This window comes from Hordeum vulgare, chromosome 5H (assembly GCF_904849725.1).
Source record: "Hordeum vulgare subsp. vulgare chromosome 5H, MorexV3_pseudomolecules_assembly, whole genome shotgun sequence".
NCBI lineage: Eukaryota > Viridiplantae > Streptophyta > Magnoliopsida > Poales > Poaceae > Hordeum > Hordeum vulgare.
The window spans coordinates 484,147,526-484,164,373 of NC_058522.1; the positions used below are offsets into that span (position 1 = coordinate 484,147,526).

The 16,848-nt window shown below is 47.0% G+C and overlaps 1 protein-coding gene and 1 pseudogene across 1 annotated transcript; both read right to left on the bottom strand.

Annotated features, from left to right (window-relative positions):
* Positions 1 to 1,009: 1,009 nt before the first annotated feature.
* LOC123396959 (G-type lectin S-receptor-like serine/threonine-protein kinase At2g19130) lies at positions 1,010 to 2,982 on the bottom strand. The gene is made up of 2 exons (XM_045091705.1): positions 1,877 to 2,982; positions 1,010 to 1,823 (listed from the first exon to the last, which is right to left on the bottom strand). Exons 1-2 carry the CDS (start codon positions 2,980 to 2,982, stop codon positions 1,010 to 1,012), a joined length of 1,920 nt encoding a protein of 639 aa, XP_044947640.1.
* Positions 2,983 to 7,112: 4,130 nt separating this feature from the next.
* LOC123398106 lies at positions 7,113 to 14,941 on the bottom strand (annotated as a pseudogene).
* Between the last annotated feature and the right edge of the window lie 1,907 nt (positions 14,942 to 16,848).

Consider the following 16,848-nt stretch of genomic DNA (forward strand, 5'->3'; position numbering starts at 1 on the left):
TCGATGGGCTTCTGACTCGATGGATGGGAAGATGATGGCTCTGTATACCATATCAGATGGAAGCGTTCCTACTCCCTCGTGAGGGAGCCGCACGGTTATATATTGATCAAGATATGTCGTGGCTTACAAGGCTATAACCGAACGTGAGAGATTCGGTTATTAAAGGGAGTTGGAGAAAACTACGCGAGAGAGAGGAGATATAGAGTCTAGTAGTTGAGATTACATAAAAAATATCTCTATATGTCTAACATGTATGATTGCATTACTCAATGAGAGGGTTCGAAAGTACAAGTAGGACGAGCTCCCTAACGACTCCCATAACAGTTGGTATGCAGGCCTCGTACATGGTGGAGATCTTGATCCTACAAACTAGGGATTGTACAACAGATCATTACAGCAGTACGTATGTTACATCACATTGATACATGACATATCACGTTAACAGGGGGCTCAATTAAAAAAATAATCAAAAACTGCATTTTTATGTTTCAAAAAATTCAAAACGAAATTCCTGGGTGTACGGTCGTAATGTCAAGATCTACTAGTGTGAAAATTTCCAGTGCAAAATTCTTATTATTTTAGACTAGACAAAAATGACAAATCTGAAAATTTTACAAACTTCGTAAAATATACACTGTTCATCAATCCAGATCTACACATTTATCATTGTTTTCAAGCATAAAATACAATGAATTTTGTGTTGACATCTTGCACAGTAGTAGATCTTGACATTATCTACACCTAGAAAAAATTCAGAAATTTTTGAATGCTTTAAATATCAATTTAGATTTTCTTTTAAAACCGAGCTCCAAGAGCTAGCCTCCAAAACTCTGTACTCCATATATACCAACTTCCCCTTCAATCTACGGATATAATTCATCATTCACCAAAACAAATATTCGTATTAAATGATGCTTTGGTACTTATTGTGTACATTGCTAGCAGGGAAAAAAAGAGAAAAAAAAAGAGCCCTGTAGAAAAAAGCTAATGCTTCCAAGTTGCATCAAAGCTAGCATTTTGTTATAGCTGCAAGTTGTCTTGGCATCGGGGGCATATCAAGCTCCTGTAGGCCCTCGAGAACCCGAACCACTTCACCCATGGTTGGCCGATCATACTCATGGTCTTGTATACACCAAAACGCAACCTTGCATACTCTTATAGCCTCTTCCAAGTTGAACTCGCCATGTAGTCGTGGATCTACCAAACTATTCACATCTCCACCATGAAGCATGCTGATGGCTTGCACAGGGAAAAAAGAAGTGTCATAACTGTCAGAAGTGTATACTTTAGATGAATTTCTCCTTCCGGATACGATTTCCAGCAGCACCATTCCAAAGCTATAGACATCAACTTTTTGGGTAATAGGTTCTCCACTTATCCATTCTGGGGCAAGATAGCCTACGGTTCCTCTAAATGTTGTAAGAACACGGCTAAAATCCCTTCCTACAATTGTTGCCAGCCCAAAATCTGCAACTTTAGGAGCAAATGATGTATCAAGAAGTATATTTTCTGGCTTTATATCACAGTGTATGATGCATTCGCGACAACCCTCATGCAAGTAGGACAATCCTCTTGCAACTCCTGTGGCAATTTGGTACCTTATGCTCCAATCTAGGACAATATCATTGCTGTTAAACAGATGAACATCAAGAGAACCATTGGACATGTGCTCATACACTAGTAACCTCTTATCACTTTCACAGCAGAAACCAATTAATTTTACTAGGTTGATATGCTGGATCAAACCTATCGAACTCACCTCAGCCCTGAGTTGCTTCTCTCCTTGACGAGCACCATCCAATCTTTTCTCTTTCCAGCCACCACTTGCATGGTCAGAGGGTTGTAGGCCAATGTGACACCAGGTACGGGCAAGAACTTGTCTGCTGTGCAATCTAGTGGATTATTTCTCATGCACCCTCCTGCTGGATTGTCAAGATCCCATTCCCCAGGTGACTTGAAAGAGAAGCCCTTCATACAATCACACAAGAGGTTTGTGTTGTTGTTGGTGCAGATGGTGAAAGGTCCACAGGCAGCTTGGACACTACATGGATCCATGGGTTGGGTATAGAATTGCTGCCAGCGTTGTAGGCTTTCATTCCAAACACGAGCCTTTATCTGGCCAGAAATCTCTACTGTAGCGTATATGGAAAGTGCTTCATCATTCGGTGTGGAATATATGTAGTATTGCTCTTGATTGTTATCAACATGGTTGTAACTGATCAAGCCGGTATCGCTGGGATCTACATATTGCTGAGAGAATGTCCCGGATGCCCAATACACTAGGGATGAGGAGCAGAGGCTGAGTTTGATCCCTTGATCAAAGCTGGAGTCTGCCCCAACACAGTACGAGCCACGGCCCGGGTTGATCCGGTTCTTCTTTGAGACGAAGACACGATTCAAACCAGTGACCTTGTTCCTACCAAGCTTGGATCCAGGGAGACACACTTCTGTTGGGTAGTCAAAGCTCTGCCACCACATCTGCTGAGATGGGCCTGAGGCATGCCGTATGACCAGGTTCCCATTGTTGTTGAGCACAGCAACATCAGCAATGGTGTCGTTGCTGCTGTTTTTGGATGTAATTTCAGTGGACCAAACTGGTGCCCCAATGTGATCTAGGACGACAAGGTTGCCATCCCTAGAAATAGAAATTTGGAGCTTGTGGTCAGCTGGGACAGTGATTGGCTCGTCTCGGTTAGCAATCCACACTGGGGTAAAATCCGGGATCTTGTTGAACCATATGCCTAGGTACCAGTTGGGCGTGGTAGTAGCGGTGTCTGCAGAGGAGGAGGACTTACTAGTAGCCGTGCTTGATCCGGACGCAAAGAAGCCGAGCGCGAACTTGCCATTCCTTGAGACAAGCTTGTCGACCGCTTGGCCTGCCATGAGAGTGTCGTCATTTGCAGTTGCAGCACAGCACCTTCTAGCAGGGCTGTGTAGGGAGACGAGCAGGAAAAGGCCCAACACTATGTGGTGTGGAGGCATGGTGGTGAATTAATGGGGTGACAGGAATAGGATACGCGTAGGCACGTACAGATGCTATCTCTGTATGTCTTGCTGTCTTGAGAATGAAGAGGAGGATATATATATATAGATAGATCCCAGCACAATGCAATGTGATCGATGCTTGCTCCAGTGCCAGTAGTGGCTAGACAAAGAAAGCACGTACACGATGGCAACCATTGTTGACGGCGCGCGTGTCGTTAGTTGCTGGTCCAAGCTTAAAAGTTAAAAAAAGACCGGATCCACATTCAACGCGGGGGACGCCCCCGTCCAGGACGTCGATGACCACTGACCGGTGTTCAACAAATAAAAGCAAATGAAAGGATTCGAACTAATTAATGACCTATCAAAGATGTCACTACACATCCCAGCACTATATTACAGCCACGTTCATGCCAATACATGCATGATTTGTATCTTTGTATGGTGTAATGTCCCGGGTTTATTCAAACTTGACCAATTTTTGTCTGAAATTACATTTTCTCGCCATGCATGTAGCGAAAATCGCTTATTTCGCAAAATTTGGCCGAAATTTGAACAAAATACCTGCCACATCGACCGCTTCCTCTCCTTGAAAAGAGGTGAATGATTACCGAATCTTCCATGTTGAGACAACGACGGTATATAAAAATAAATCCAGAGTCACCGTCAGCGTGCGAGCAGTCTAAGGCTGGTTGTAATGGGTAGTATCATATAATAGTATTATGCATATGATACTAGTGTATGATACCACATCCGTAATGCATAGTATCATATGTTAGTATCATAGGATAAATCACTTATTACCATGCAAGAAACATAGTAGCACATCATTTAATATGATACGGTATCATAATATGATACTCAACCCTCTCTTTCTTCATTTAATTCTACTCTTTCCAAGCATAAGCAAGTGTTCACACTCATTAACGGCATCTGACCGAACAACTGCCCCCCGCGTCGCCCTCCCCGAGGGAGGCGACCGGGACGGCTCCCCACTCCTTCCCCTCCCCGCGAGTCGCCGCCGCCCTTCCCCCTCGCCGCTGCCGTCGGCGGGCGCGGCCGGGGCGTTGCCCGTGCGGCGACCCGCAGTCCGGCGGTGGCGGCCCCCCTTCTTCCCCCGTCGCTGGATCCCGACTCGGGCATGCGGTCCTAGCGGCGGAGCCCTTCGACCGACGGTGCTTCGGTGCGGATCTGGACGGCGGCGGTGCGGAGGCATTGCCCCTTGGCGGCGGTGATGGCCCATGGCCTGCAGCGGCCGGCGGCGCCCGATCTGGGTCGGGCCGGGCTTGCTGTGGGCTGCGGTGGGTTGTTCTCCGGTGGCTCTGGCGAGCTCCTCGCGACAGGGACGGTGGCTGCTGTGCCGCGACTGCTGCAGCTTGGCGGCGGAGCTTCACGGGCCCATTCTGGGCTCGGCTGGACATTTGGTCTGGTGTGCCTCTGCTGCTATGTCCGGTCTGCTACCGCCTAAGCCGGTGGAGGTTGTTCCCTCCCTCATGGTTGCGGTGCTGTCGGTCCTTGTTTACGGGTGTCTCGTTTGGATCCGACAGGCCTCGCTTCGTTGGCCGTGGTGAGACGACGGCGGTGTCCTCGTGACTGTGTTGGTGCATGTTGGTGGACGGCAGGTGTGGTGGAGCTGAAGGTTGGTCTTGGGTGATGAGTGCGAGGGGTCGGGAGAAATCCCTGTCGTGTCTTGCCGGCACCAAGGCGGTGACGCCTGCGGGTGCCGCCATCATTCTTGAAGGGCGCCGGGTGACCCTTTCACCCCACCACCCTCCGTGTACCGGAAGAAATCCTAGGATTCGTCCGGGCAGCAGCATCGACATCGTCGCATTCCTTCTTGAAGGTGGTGCTTGGTACACGACAACTCGGTGGCTTTGGAGCGTGTTGGTTATCTTCGGTGGGCACATCGGTCGCGGGGAGCCGTAGCTTTCGTTGATCCGGCGTTGTTGGCATTTTTCTCTTATTTTCTCTTGTATTTTCTTTTGGGCGTGCTTGTGCTGTCCGCGCAGCGTTGATCGGGATGTTGTATCTGGTGGTTGCTATATCCATATAGCGGGGCGAAAGCCGGCCTCTCATATCTTGAATCGCTCATCGGATTGTTCGGGAGCTATTGTCTTGGTCATCATTTGATTCCACTTCCCCGCCTTTAGTTGGAAGGTTCCATTTGTCATAAATTACTTGTCAAAGATGGGATATCTTGGCTGCCGTGAATGATACTGAGCTACCGGATCTCGGGACCATGGTGAATTATCTACCATGCAATGGGGTCTGCTTTGTAAAACAAGTAAAGTGCACGAAGACGTGTCAAAGGGAAGGAGAGAGCAAGTGTTCACACACACAAGAAAAAACGTCCACAAAACTTTTCCACAAAAGAAGCTGATTTTTTTTTTGAAGGTATATGATGTTAAGAGAAGCTATAGCTGCCAAATTGCGAGGGCCCCAAAACCCTAGCCGCCAGACCCCACCGTTCCTTCCCTAGCCGCCGCTGCTACCGGCAAGGGCCCTCACAGATCTACTAGACACTTGAGCGTACCCCTCGCGTCGCCTCCCCTCGGGCGAGTTCGTCGTCGCCACCCCGCGGAAGCTGCAGGCCGACGCGAAGAAGCTTGGGGCCTCTGTTTTGGCTCTGTGTGTAGGCAGGACACCTTCAGGCTGGACGTGCTCGAAATGCCGAAGGGCTCCGGCTTCGGTTTCGTCTGGGACAAGCTCGGCCACATTGTCACCAACTTCCATGTCATATGTGGCACCTCCGACCTCAGGTTGGTTGACACTTAACAGAGCTGCTCGCTGTCGATATATTAGGCGCCCGAACATCGGATGTGGGCACCTGCGGGCTCAGGTGGTCGACGTCGGGCGCCGTGCCGAAGCCATCACCGGTGTCGCGGTGCCCAGTGTCGTCCGAGTACTTGGTGTCGTCGCCGCAGACCTCGTCGGGGACCTAGTCGAGGCGGTCGTCAGGCGTTACGCGTCGAGGTCGTACAGTCGGCCCAGCATGTTGCCCTGAGGGGAAATAAAGTGTGAGGGCGGAGGCAGCAAGACGTGGGTGACGCCAGCGTCGGCTATGTCAACGACATGGGCATGCGTCGTCCCCAGCCACCTCGCACTACGCCTTCCCTAGATCCGCTCTCGTTGGGCGTCGTCGGCCCGCCCTCTTCTTCGCATACTGGGAGGACGGGCGAGGCCTCCCGAGCCGAGGCGAGGGGCGCGAGGGGGGCGGCCGACGGCCTGGCAGACGCGGCGCGCGCGAGGTGCCTAAGGCGGGCGAGCGGGAAGGGCACAGAGAGGAAGAAGGTTGCGACCATTTGGGAGCGGGAGGGGAGGAAGAGCAGAACAGCGGCAGCGGGTCAATGTTGTTTAGGTTGACTAGTCAATGTTGCTTAGGTTGACCAACTGAACTCAACACATATATAATGATCGTAATAAGCGTATTCCAAAGTTTAGTTACCATAATGGATTTTCGACTTAAATATAGTGAGCGTCAGTATATTTATCTCTTCTGGTCAAAATTTAAAGCTTCTAGAAACTCAGCACAGATCACTTAAGCTAAAGAGGTGGGGACATTGAGCTGCGTGATGGAAGGTAGCTGCAAGTGGGAGGCTGTATGCGCCAGAACCGTATTGTGTAGCTACACATAAATCAGATCGACTGGATACTGATTATGGATACTGAGGCTGGAGCCAGACAAGCTGCTGCAAACCGACGACGGCATGGTCTACAAATAGTACTGTACTTACCAATCTGCTACTGTACTTAAGGAGTACTTACGTATTTAATTCGTATTTGCACGTGTTTTAAGGAGTATTTTTTAATTAATCGATGAGGCAAATCTTCTGTCTTCTTTCAAAAAAATATATATAGTCCTACTTGATAGCAGTTCCTTGCTGTAGCAATTTACTTGATTGAAAGATACAGAGAAGTTATTGCCATTTCCACATCAAAACTCTACACCTGACGTTACATCCATTTTTGTTACAGACACCAGATTTGTTTTTCTATCAAGAAGAGGTACATGAGCAGCTCCCAGGAGAACAGGATCTGAGAACAAGATACATGACCTCGGAAAGCTTCTGAATAGCTTAAAAAAACCTCTCCATCCGTGCTACTCAGCAGCTACATCAGGCTTGAGTAGATCAGTCATCATCTGTGTCATCTGTCTTCTGCTTCTTCCACTTGTAAGCAGCTTCCAATATCTTGAGGCTCGATGCCAGCGTGACTTCATCAGGGAAGATATAATCAACGTACTCCTCGTACGCAACATTGGAGCCATCATCTGTGGGCAGTGGTCTCTTCCTCTTCACTTTCCTTGGCACCTTCTTCTGCACTAGGGCGACATCACCAAGATCGCCAAAACCCAACTCTTTTTTGAGCCATTCTTCCAGGAGCATTGCTCTTTCTTCCTTTAGCTCTGCAGCATTAGTCCTGAAGTAGTCGAATGCCCTTTCAAAGACAGCTCGACACCTCCGGACCCGCTCGATCTGCTGTTCCTGATAACCAGCATGGTTCTTATTCACCTCGCTTCCATTGTCTCCTCCCAAGCCAGCCGAGGCCTCGAATTCGGCGTAGCTGATCCATACCTTGAGATGCTTTGTTCTATCAAGCAGTCTCTCAAAGAGTTCCCTCGCCCTACCAAATTCGCCTTCATCAATTTCAAACTGCAAGTACTCCTTCCATAGAACCTCGGGCATGTCAAGAGCTGGCTGAGCGATAGCAAGCTCATATACCGATCTAGCACGATCAGCCTCGCCAAGGTTCTTCTCGAATTCAGCATACTTGTTCCAGGCATAACAGTTTGCATGGGACCATTCGATATATTTCTCATACAGAATTCTACAGCGGTCGAAATTGCCGAGATGAAGCTCGATCTCAATGTACTCCTTGAATAATTTCCCCTGGGGCGCCATACCTATCGCGTTGCCAAGAATTCGCCGTGCAGCCTTCATGTTCTTCTGCCTTATCTCGAACTGTGCGGCCATCAGCCACAGCTTCGCAAACGTAAACTTCTTGTGCGGAACGAGTTTCAGACACGCCCTATAAACCTCCCGGGTCCTCTCCATGTCCCGTGCATCAAGTTCCTCATACAGAGCATAGTTTATCCAAAGGTATATATACCTCTGCCAGTAGCGCTTCTCTTGTGCAGGGGGTGATAGATCCTGTGGATCGACAAGGCTAGAAGTGTTCGGTGAGAGTAGTGGTATGTTACCTTGTTGTGACCTCGATGAGCTTCCTCTCTTCGTCCATCTTGATGTAGAGGAGACGGTGGGAAGCAGGGAGATGTGGTAGCGGCGGCGATGGACTTCCCGTCGCTTCAGTGCATCCCTCTAGATCGGATTAGGGTTAGAGAGTGGGGAACCAGTGGCGGCGGCGAACCCCTTTCCTTGTGTCATGGTCCCCACCTCCTCTTTATAGCACTGCGCGACAGGGGCCCACCAGCCTTACTTGGGCTGAACGCTCCCGATCAGGGCGTGAGTCAAGGTCCAATGGGCCGTTGGGCCCATTGGGGAAAGAGATCAACCTAACATTCTCCCCCTTGATCTCATCATATACTTTTAACTTTACCCGTTTCGTAACAGATCAATTGCCGATGGAATCAGACAGCCACAATGTACCTCTCTATTTTGAGACAGATTCTTTAACCTTGGGCCCTTTATTGTCCGGAAATATTAGACTATACCATAAAACCCATGTCGGCTGTGTGTTCTCCGAACACACTGGACGGTAAGCCTTTGATAAGCAGATCTGCAAACACTTGTTTGATGCTTTTATGCTTCAAACATTTTTCCATAATTCCGGACTTTCTCCTTCACAACACGTAACTCTTTGTCAGTGTGTTTGGCATCAACACTTGACTCTTTGTGACAGGAGCGAAAGAATGTAAAATGGTTATCGTTGTTGTCAACCATTATCAACTCTGGGTATAGGTAGCCATTAACCATTTCGCCTATCCCTCGGCCTCATATAAAGTTATAACATATCATTGCATCACATTGATGACAATCGTTTCACTCATTTGGAGATTTTCCATACAAAACTCCGAGTATGAAAGTTAGCGACAATTGTGGATTTCGCTATACATTTCACAAGTCCTGCCTTTGTACTCACAATGTTTTGAGAGCACTTATTTCTTTCAGCATGAGGCCGATATCTTTGAATCCATTCCATTGATTTATCTATGGACTGGACATTGCCAAAACAACCCGGATATATACGTGAACTGTGTCAGGGTAATATCTTGAGCTTCCAACACCTGAAGCATATGGTACCATATTCGTTTACAATCTTTCCTTATTAACTTTTGGAACATCATAGTTTCCACTTCCATTACCCTTGACTATAAGAACAGACGTAGGTTTTCTCGTATGCATACTTTAGAAATCTTTCTTAGTATGTACATGTGACATTCCTAATACCCCCTTTTTATTTTTTTTAACTTTGAGGACAAAAACTTCTTCTTTCCTCCTGCAGTAGACTGACATCACCACTTGCAAGTAGGACGTCATCCACATGCACAGGAATTGGGAAACAAATTTCCCATTCTATAACTTTGCATGATTACAATTGTCCTCTCATTTTCTTTACACAAAAATCTTTCGATTTAAGTCATGTTTTACACCTTTACATATTTTCTTTGGAGTCACATTTGCCTTGTAGACCCTTCATAAAGTCTATGTTAGTGAAATTCAAATGATGAAATTTCACTAACATAGACTTTATAGTAGTCACAAGTATCTGATTTTCACATTCCTAGAGACCATCAAAATCTCAGGTACTGGCACTTCTTTCATATGGGGTAGTCGTTGCTCTGTCATTGCCAAGAGGCAATTAATTCTATAGTCACCCATTTCCAAAAGGCAATAGGTTTTACAGGGACATGTATCACAAGATCCCTTGTAGAGCTAACAAAAGGTGTTGTATAGGTCATACAACATGCTCCCCCAGATTACTCCATCTTCATTGAAGAAATGGCGTATCTTTAAACTTTCTTCTTTATGGCACTTTAAGCACCACTGTTGTATTCCTTAGTCTGCTTTCGGAACTATAAAAGATCCGAAATTACAATTGTTTCTTTTCTTTAGGGGTATCATAATGACGGTATTCAGATGACTGTCATATTCCCCTTGACAATCACATTCTTCATTAATGGATCACTTTAGATGCATAATGTGCATCACATCGTCTAAAGTACAAAGGAGTCATGAAATACACTACAATGTATTTCATGTCTCTATCTCCCCCTCGAAATGTGGCAAGAACTTTTCTGCCACAATTTCGAAACCCATTCATAGTTCTTGTGAAATGAGGAAACTTCGATTATCTAGCTCACTCATCTTATCACTTCATGTAAAATGAAGTTATAAGTTAACTAGTATGGGAGTACTTTTTCCTCATTTCATTTCAGAAACTCAACAGAGTTCTTTATAGTTGTCACTTTTGCAAGTCACACTTGCATATCATTCTTGTCTTTAGGTTCGTCTGTTACTTTTATCCTTTCTGGATTTAGTGATTGCATAATGACCGTTACACATAAGGTGTACGGTCGATGATAGGAAAGCTTAATAGCTACTCCATACTTTTCTCCCATAGTGGGACACATTAACCGCACATGAGTCATCATAACTTTCTCCTGTCATACAGGATAAGGCTTTTTCCAAAATTTCTCCCGCCATACACGGATTGTTGACATAATACAATGTCAACTTTACCCGGTTACGCAGGCATTCTTCCCAGACTTTTCTCGCCATGCGGGTATTTCCCTTTAAGGGACATCATAAATGCCATAATTGGCTCTTTTGACTGCATCAAATTCAGAAATAAATCTGAATTATCTTTGGCACACATGTTTGATCCGACATTGGTCAAATTAAACATGCATGTTGCTTGTTTCATTTCAATCATGTTGACTGAAAAAAGGAGACTCCATCATAGAGAGTACATGAAAGACATTCGTCAACCAAGACTCTCAATGATCTATCTCTTTTCTTTTCTTGAATTAATATCCAAGAGTTCTTTTCTTTTGAAGTCATTCTTTAGAGAGAATTTATTCCCTCAAGTTATGACCTTTCTTTTCCATCTTTCGGGTCACTAGTACCCAAACATTCACTTTCATGAGTGAAAGCTTGAATAACTTTTAGTCTGAGAAAACTTAGCCAATAAACAACGGTAATGAGCATAAAAATAACCCTACGTTGCTCTGATTAAAATCATGCACATTAAACCTTTTAAAACTTTCTGGAATATTCTAAAACACCGTTGTGGCAGAATTAGAATAAAACATCATTCTTGTGCATTAATTCCATATCACCGTTGGGCGGAAATGGGAATAATGCATATAACTCATAAACAATGTGATGACAGTATTTCTATTGAACAACTTTGCTAAGAAATAATCATCATCATCATTAACCATATGCATTTCTTTATTTGTGCTCCGAAAATTGATCACTTTGATACAAAATTTATCACAGATTTAAGCTTTAAACATAAGATGACTCATACAATTATAGTATTGTTATCATCAACGTTGGTCAGAAAATAACAATACCATATTTAACTTTCAAACAAACATCATTCTATTGTCATATTTCACTTTCAAACAAACAAACAAATCTGTTTGAATCTTATTTCACCCACGGGGAAAAATCATTGCTAAGAACAATTCTTCCAATTAAATTTTCCTGTTGGTTCCAATTTAATTGGAGGATAAAATCTTTTTACTTTGCAGCGGAAAAGCGTGAATATAAAATTCATGCACCTTTACAGAAAAATATTCTGTTAAAAATAAAAATTCATGAACTTTATTTTTCTTTTATAAAATCCATGAACTTTTCTCTTTCTGAAAATATTTCTTTTACTTTCAGAACCTTTTATTTTTCTTTGCAGAAAAAACATGTTACTATAACAGAAAAATATTCTGTCATAATTAAAAATTCATGAACTTTATAATCCATTTTCTAAAATTCATGAACTTTTCCTTTTCTGAAAATATTTCTTTTATTTTCAGAACCTTTTGTGTTGCAATTCTGTATAAAATTACAGAAACTTTGAACATTTTAATTCCTCTTTTCTAAACATATTTTCGTAGAAAAATATGCATAGATGAAACTTTAAAAATCTGCCTAAAACTAGACGGAAAACTGAAATTCCTTTTAAAAGGAAAAATGGCCACAGCCTCTTTGGGCCCGGCCCAGCCGGTCTCCCGCTGGCCGGTGTGGTGCCTTCGGCCTGGGCCTGGCGAGGCGCTTCCTCCAGCCGCCTGAGGCTTTGCCTCGGCCCAAGGCCTGCTCTTTCGGCCCAGTAGGCCCGGGTCGGTGTAGGGTTTTTTTTCATGGGGAATTTGAGCCGTCGGATTCATCCGACGGTGGCGCTTTCTTTTCGCATGAACAAAATGGGGCCAAACCACCGGTGAGGGGAAAACCCTACCCCATTTCCCCTTTCCAGCGTCGTTTGCTCTCTTTGTGGCAGCGAGAGGCTCCCGCAGGGCAGAGCCCCGCGCTCTTGTCTCCTCTCGAGCGTTCCCTCGACCGAGCGGCTGCTCTCATGCTCGCGGCAGCGGCCAGCCACCGCACCATGCGCCGCTTTCGGCCCTTCCTCGCGTGGTGGCAGCCAAGCCCCGCCGAAGAGGTCCTCTTCTCCCTTTTTCCCTCGCCAGATCTGAGCCGAGGGGGTTCTGAGCACCCTCTCCCTCGCCAGATCCGAGCCGGGGAAGATCCCTGGGGTTGGCCGGCGGCCGTGGTGGTCGTGGGTTCCCACGCCGTGCGCCGGCTTGGGGCTCCTTTCCCGTTGCGGTCAAGCCCTCCTAGCGCGGCGGCCGAGCCCCTCCTAGGTGGCTTCCATGCCCCGCCGGCGCACCTCACGCACACAAGGCCAGGGCCTTCGGTGGCCACGGCGGCCGGGCCTCTCTCCGGTGCTTGTAGCGCGAGGGAGGGGCCTTGTTTCCGTGGTTGCCGAGGCCTCTGACGGTTGCCTTCGCCCCTTCCTTTTTTTACTGTGATGGAGAGAGAGAGATCCAGCGGACCTTTACTTTTCGGTTCTTGGCAGCTCCGTTGCCATCCCCCTCGCCAGCTGCACGTCCACCTTGCGGTGAGCGTGCCGCCGTCGAGCGGTTTGGTGATGAAGCTTTTTGCCCCTGTGGGGTGATATTTCGTTTGCCCTTTCTTTGCATGTTCCCCTCATCCCGTTTCTTTTTGCCTTTTCGGATCCGATCCGATTTATTTCTTTGTTTTTCTTTTGGATCTTGGTCCATTCCTTGCCTCCGAGGAGGTAGGTTCTTCTTCCCCACACCTCGGCTTGCTGATGCGTGTGGGGATCGAGAGGAACAGGCGCGGCCGAGGCGGCGCTACTTTGCCGGAGAGAACTCCGGTGAAGCTTTCTTTTTGCTTTGAACTTTGCCCTTCTAGGGTTCATATCGGGGAGGGGGAACTTTTCTTGTACATGTTTCAACCTAAACTCATCTAAAGCCTCGTGGCTCATGATACCATTGATAGATCCTGTGGATCGACAAGGCTAGATGTGTTCGGTGAGAGTAGTGGTATGTTACCTTGTTGTGACCTCGATGAGCTTCCTCTCTTCGTCCATCTTGATGTAGAGGAGACGGTGGGAAGCAGGGAGATGTGGTAGCGGCGGCGGTGGACTTCCCGTCGCTTCAGTGCATCCCTCTAGATCGGATTAGGGTTAGAGAGTGGGGAACCAGTGGCGGCGGCGAACCCCTTTCCTTGTGCCATGGTCCCCACCTCCTCTTTATAGCACTGCGCGACAGGGGCCCACCAGCCTTACTTGGGCTGGACGCCCCCGATCAGGGCGTGAGTCAAGGTCCAATGGGCCGTTGGGCAGATCAACCTAACAGGGGGGACATTTGCGATAGCCCTCTCGTACACATCCCTGATCCTGTCCTTGTCCCCGACGCTCTCCTCCAGCCTCATGTAATCGAACCATGAGTCGTAATTGAGCGGGTTCTTCCTCACCTCATCTTCATATTGGAACCTCTGCTTGCCCACAATGGCATCCTCAATCCCCACACGGTCACCAAATCGTTTCTCAAATGCCAGGAACTTCCTGTAAAGATCCTCGGCCCTGCCCTTGGGCACTCTGTCGAGCGCATACTTGTATATCGCACGAGCCCGCTCCACCTCCCGGCGATGTTCCTCGAACTCGGCAAATGCTACAAAGAGCACCTCTGCGTCCTCATCGTCCACAAGCAGTTCCGATGCACGCTCATACACGCGTCGTGCCCGATCCACTCCTCCATGCTTCATCTCGAACTTGGCATATCGGACGAACGTGTCGGGCCGCGGGTGCTCGGCGACGATCCGCTCGTAGATCGCCCTGGCGCGCTCGACCTCCCCATACCGCAGCTCAAACTTGACGTACGAGCTCCAGGCAGCAACGTCGGGACGCCATGCCATCCAGCGCTCAAAGAGGCGGCGGGCATTGGCGACGGCGCCAAGCAGCTCCTCCATGTGGATGTACTTGTGCCACAGCTGGTCGACGCGGGGGAGGAGCGCGACGGCGCGGTCCCAGGCGTTCCTCGCGTGGTTGACGCACCGGTTGCGCATCTCGAACTCGGCGTACTTGAGCCACAGCGCGTGGTCGCGGCGGGCGGCGTCCAGGTCCAGGGCACGCTCGTAGACGGAGCGGGCGCGGGCGAGGTCCCCCTGCCCCTCCTCCCACCGAGCGTACTTGACCCACGCCGGGACGCCGCCGCGAGCGACGAGGCCCTCGAATCTCTTGCGCTCGCGGAGCCGGTAGCCCGCGAGCTCGTCGGCGTCGGCAATCCTCTGCCTCGGCGGGCGGATCTCGGGCTCCTGCCGCTCCCGGGCCTCCGGGCGGTGATCTGGACCCCTGCGGGCGCCTTGTTCTTCACCCGCGTCGCGCGGGGCAGCCTGGCCTCCGTATCGCGGTTTGTGAGGAGGCCGAGGCTCGCTTGGTCGGCACCGCCGCCTCTGCGGGTGGTGGCGAGCGCCATGGCCGGTCGCTGGTGTTCGTGCTAGGGTTAGGGTTCTGGGAGCAGAAGGACAATAGGGGGACGGTGGAAGGCTGCCGCGCGAGGGGCGGGGCGGGGCAGATCGACTCTCCTACCACCGCCGTTCAAGCTCCGTTTTTGGCAAGAGCTTTGCGCGTTCCTCCATTATAAACAAGGAGGAAAGATCCGAAACAAACACGAACACGGTTTACTCGCACGGTCTGAGAACACGTACGTATCACGGTTTACTCGCACGGTCTGAGAACACGTACGTACCACGGTTTACTCGCACGGTCTGAGAACACGTACGTACCACGGATTACTCGCACGGTCTGAGAACACGTACGTACCACGGATTACTCGCACGGTCTGACAACACGTACGTACCACGGATTACTCGCACGGTCTGACAACACGTACGTACCACGGATTACTCGCACGGTCTGACAACACGTACGTACCACGGATTACTCGCACGGTCTGACAACACGTACGTACCACGGATTACTCGCACGGTCTGACAACACGTACGTACCACGGATTACTCGCACGGTCTGACAACACGTACGTACCACGGATTACTCGCACGGTCTGACAACACGTACGTACCACGGATTACTCGCACGGTCTGACAACACGTACGTACCACGGATTACTCGCACGGCCCTCTACCACGTGCACCACGGATTACTTGCAGGTAAGCTTGCATGGCTAATTTCTTTTTTTTTCTTTTTTTTTGAAGATACATCTATTCTCAATAAAAAAAACACTTCGTTTGTATTTATGTTTCTTGAGGTAATAACACCAATGGTGCCCAAACTTGTCATGGATGTTCACTTTGATGCCTGAACTTGAAAAATACATCGAATTGGTTTCAAAACTTGACAATATGGTTCAAATACAGTTCAAATCATGTCTAGATACATATGTATTGCTGACTAGACATGCCAACTTGGCGCAGGGCCCACTTGTAGTGCCGGATAGACTGACACAAAGAGTATGTCTCATTGACCATCGGGTCCCACCTGTTAGTATATACAACTATAATAAACAAAAAATGGTTAGGCTAGGATTCGAACCAGTGGACTGTGCTCCACGAACGACAAAAGGTAAAATTATTGTCTATTCATCATCACTAGTACAATTTATCTACTCCCTCCGTCCCAAAATTCTTGTCTTAGCTTTGTCTAGAAATGGATGTATCTAAATACTAAAACTTGACTAGATACATCCATATCTAAACAAATCTAAGATAAGAATTTTGGGACGGAGGAAGTACCTCACAAGACCGTGGAATTAAATGGGGTAAAGTTAGTGCAGCCCATTTTACATCTGTTAGTTGTTTTTTTATTTTAGAAATTACAAGATATACAGGTAGTATATAAATTGTTCATGCTTTTAGGAAATGAATTTCTAGTTGTAAAAGTGTCCATGTATTTTAATAAAGTAAATGTGTTTGTCAAAATATATATTTTTGAATGAAAATAAATTTTAAAATATGTGTAAAAATATATATATAAGAGCCTAGTGTGTCCCAAGGATTTTATACATTCTTATATTTAAATTAACACATTTTAAAATATGCATACATTTTTCTAGTTAAAAAATACTTTAAGACAATAAGATTCTAGATTTATCTTGATTACTATTACAATATTTTACATATATTCTAAAATTTCTAAAAACGAAAAAAGGTCACATGTGGAAGGGTCACATAAAAAGGAAAAAACTGAAGTTCCAAATAGAGAGCACGTGGATATATCTTTTAAAGATGAAGATTTTGAAAATTAGATGAACATTTCAAAATGTAAGAACTTTTGGAAATTGTAAAATTATTTTATTATATATCAAAATCCTTCGAAAAATTCCAACAACGTTTTATTAATTGTTTATTATTATTTAATTCATTA

What these genes read in the sequence shown, in the direction of transcription:
- LOC123396959 (XM_045091705.1), bottom strand. Translation starts at nt 2,982, where the DNA reads ATGCCTCCACACCACATAGTGTTGGGCCTTTTCCTGCTCGTCTCCCTA. An exon ending in CTAGATTGCACAGCAGACAA is followed by an intron (nt 1,824 to 1,876) that starts GTTCTTGCCCGT and finishes TGACCATGCAAG; the next exon opens with TGGTGGCTGGAAAGAGAAAA.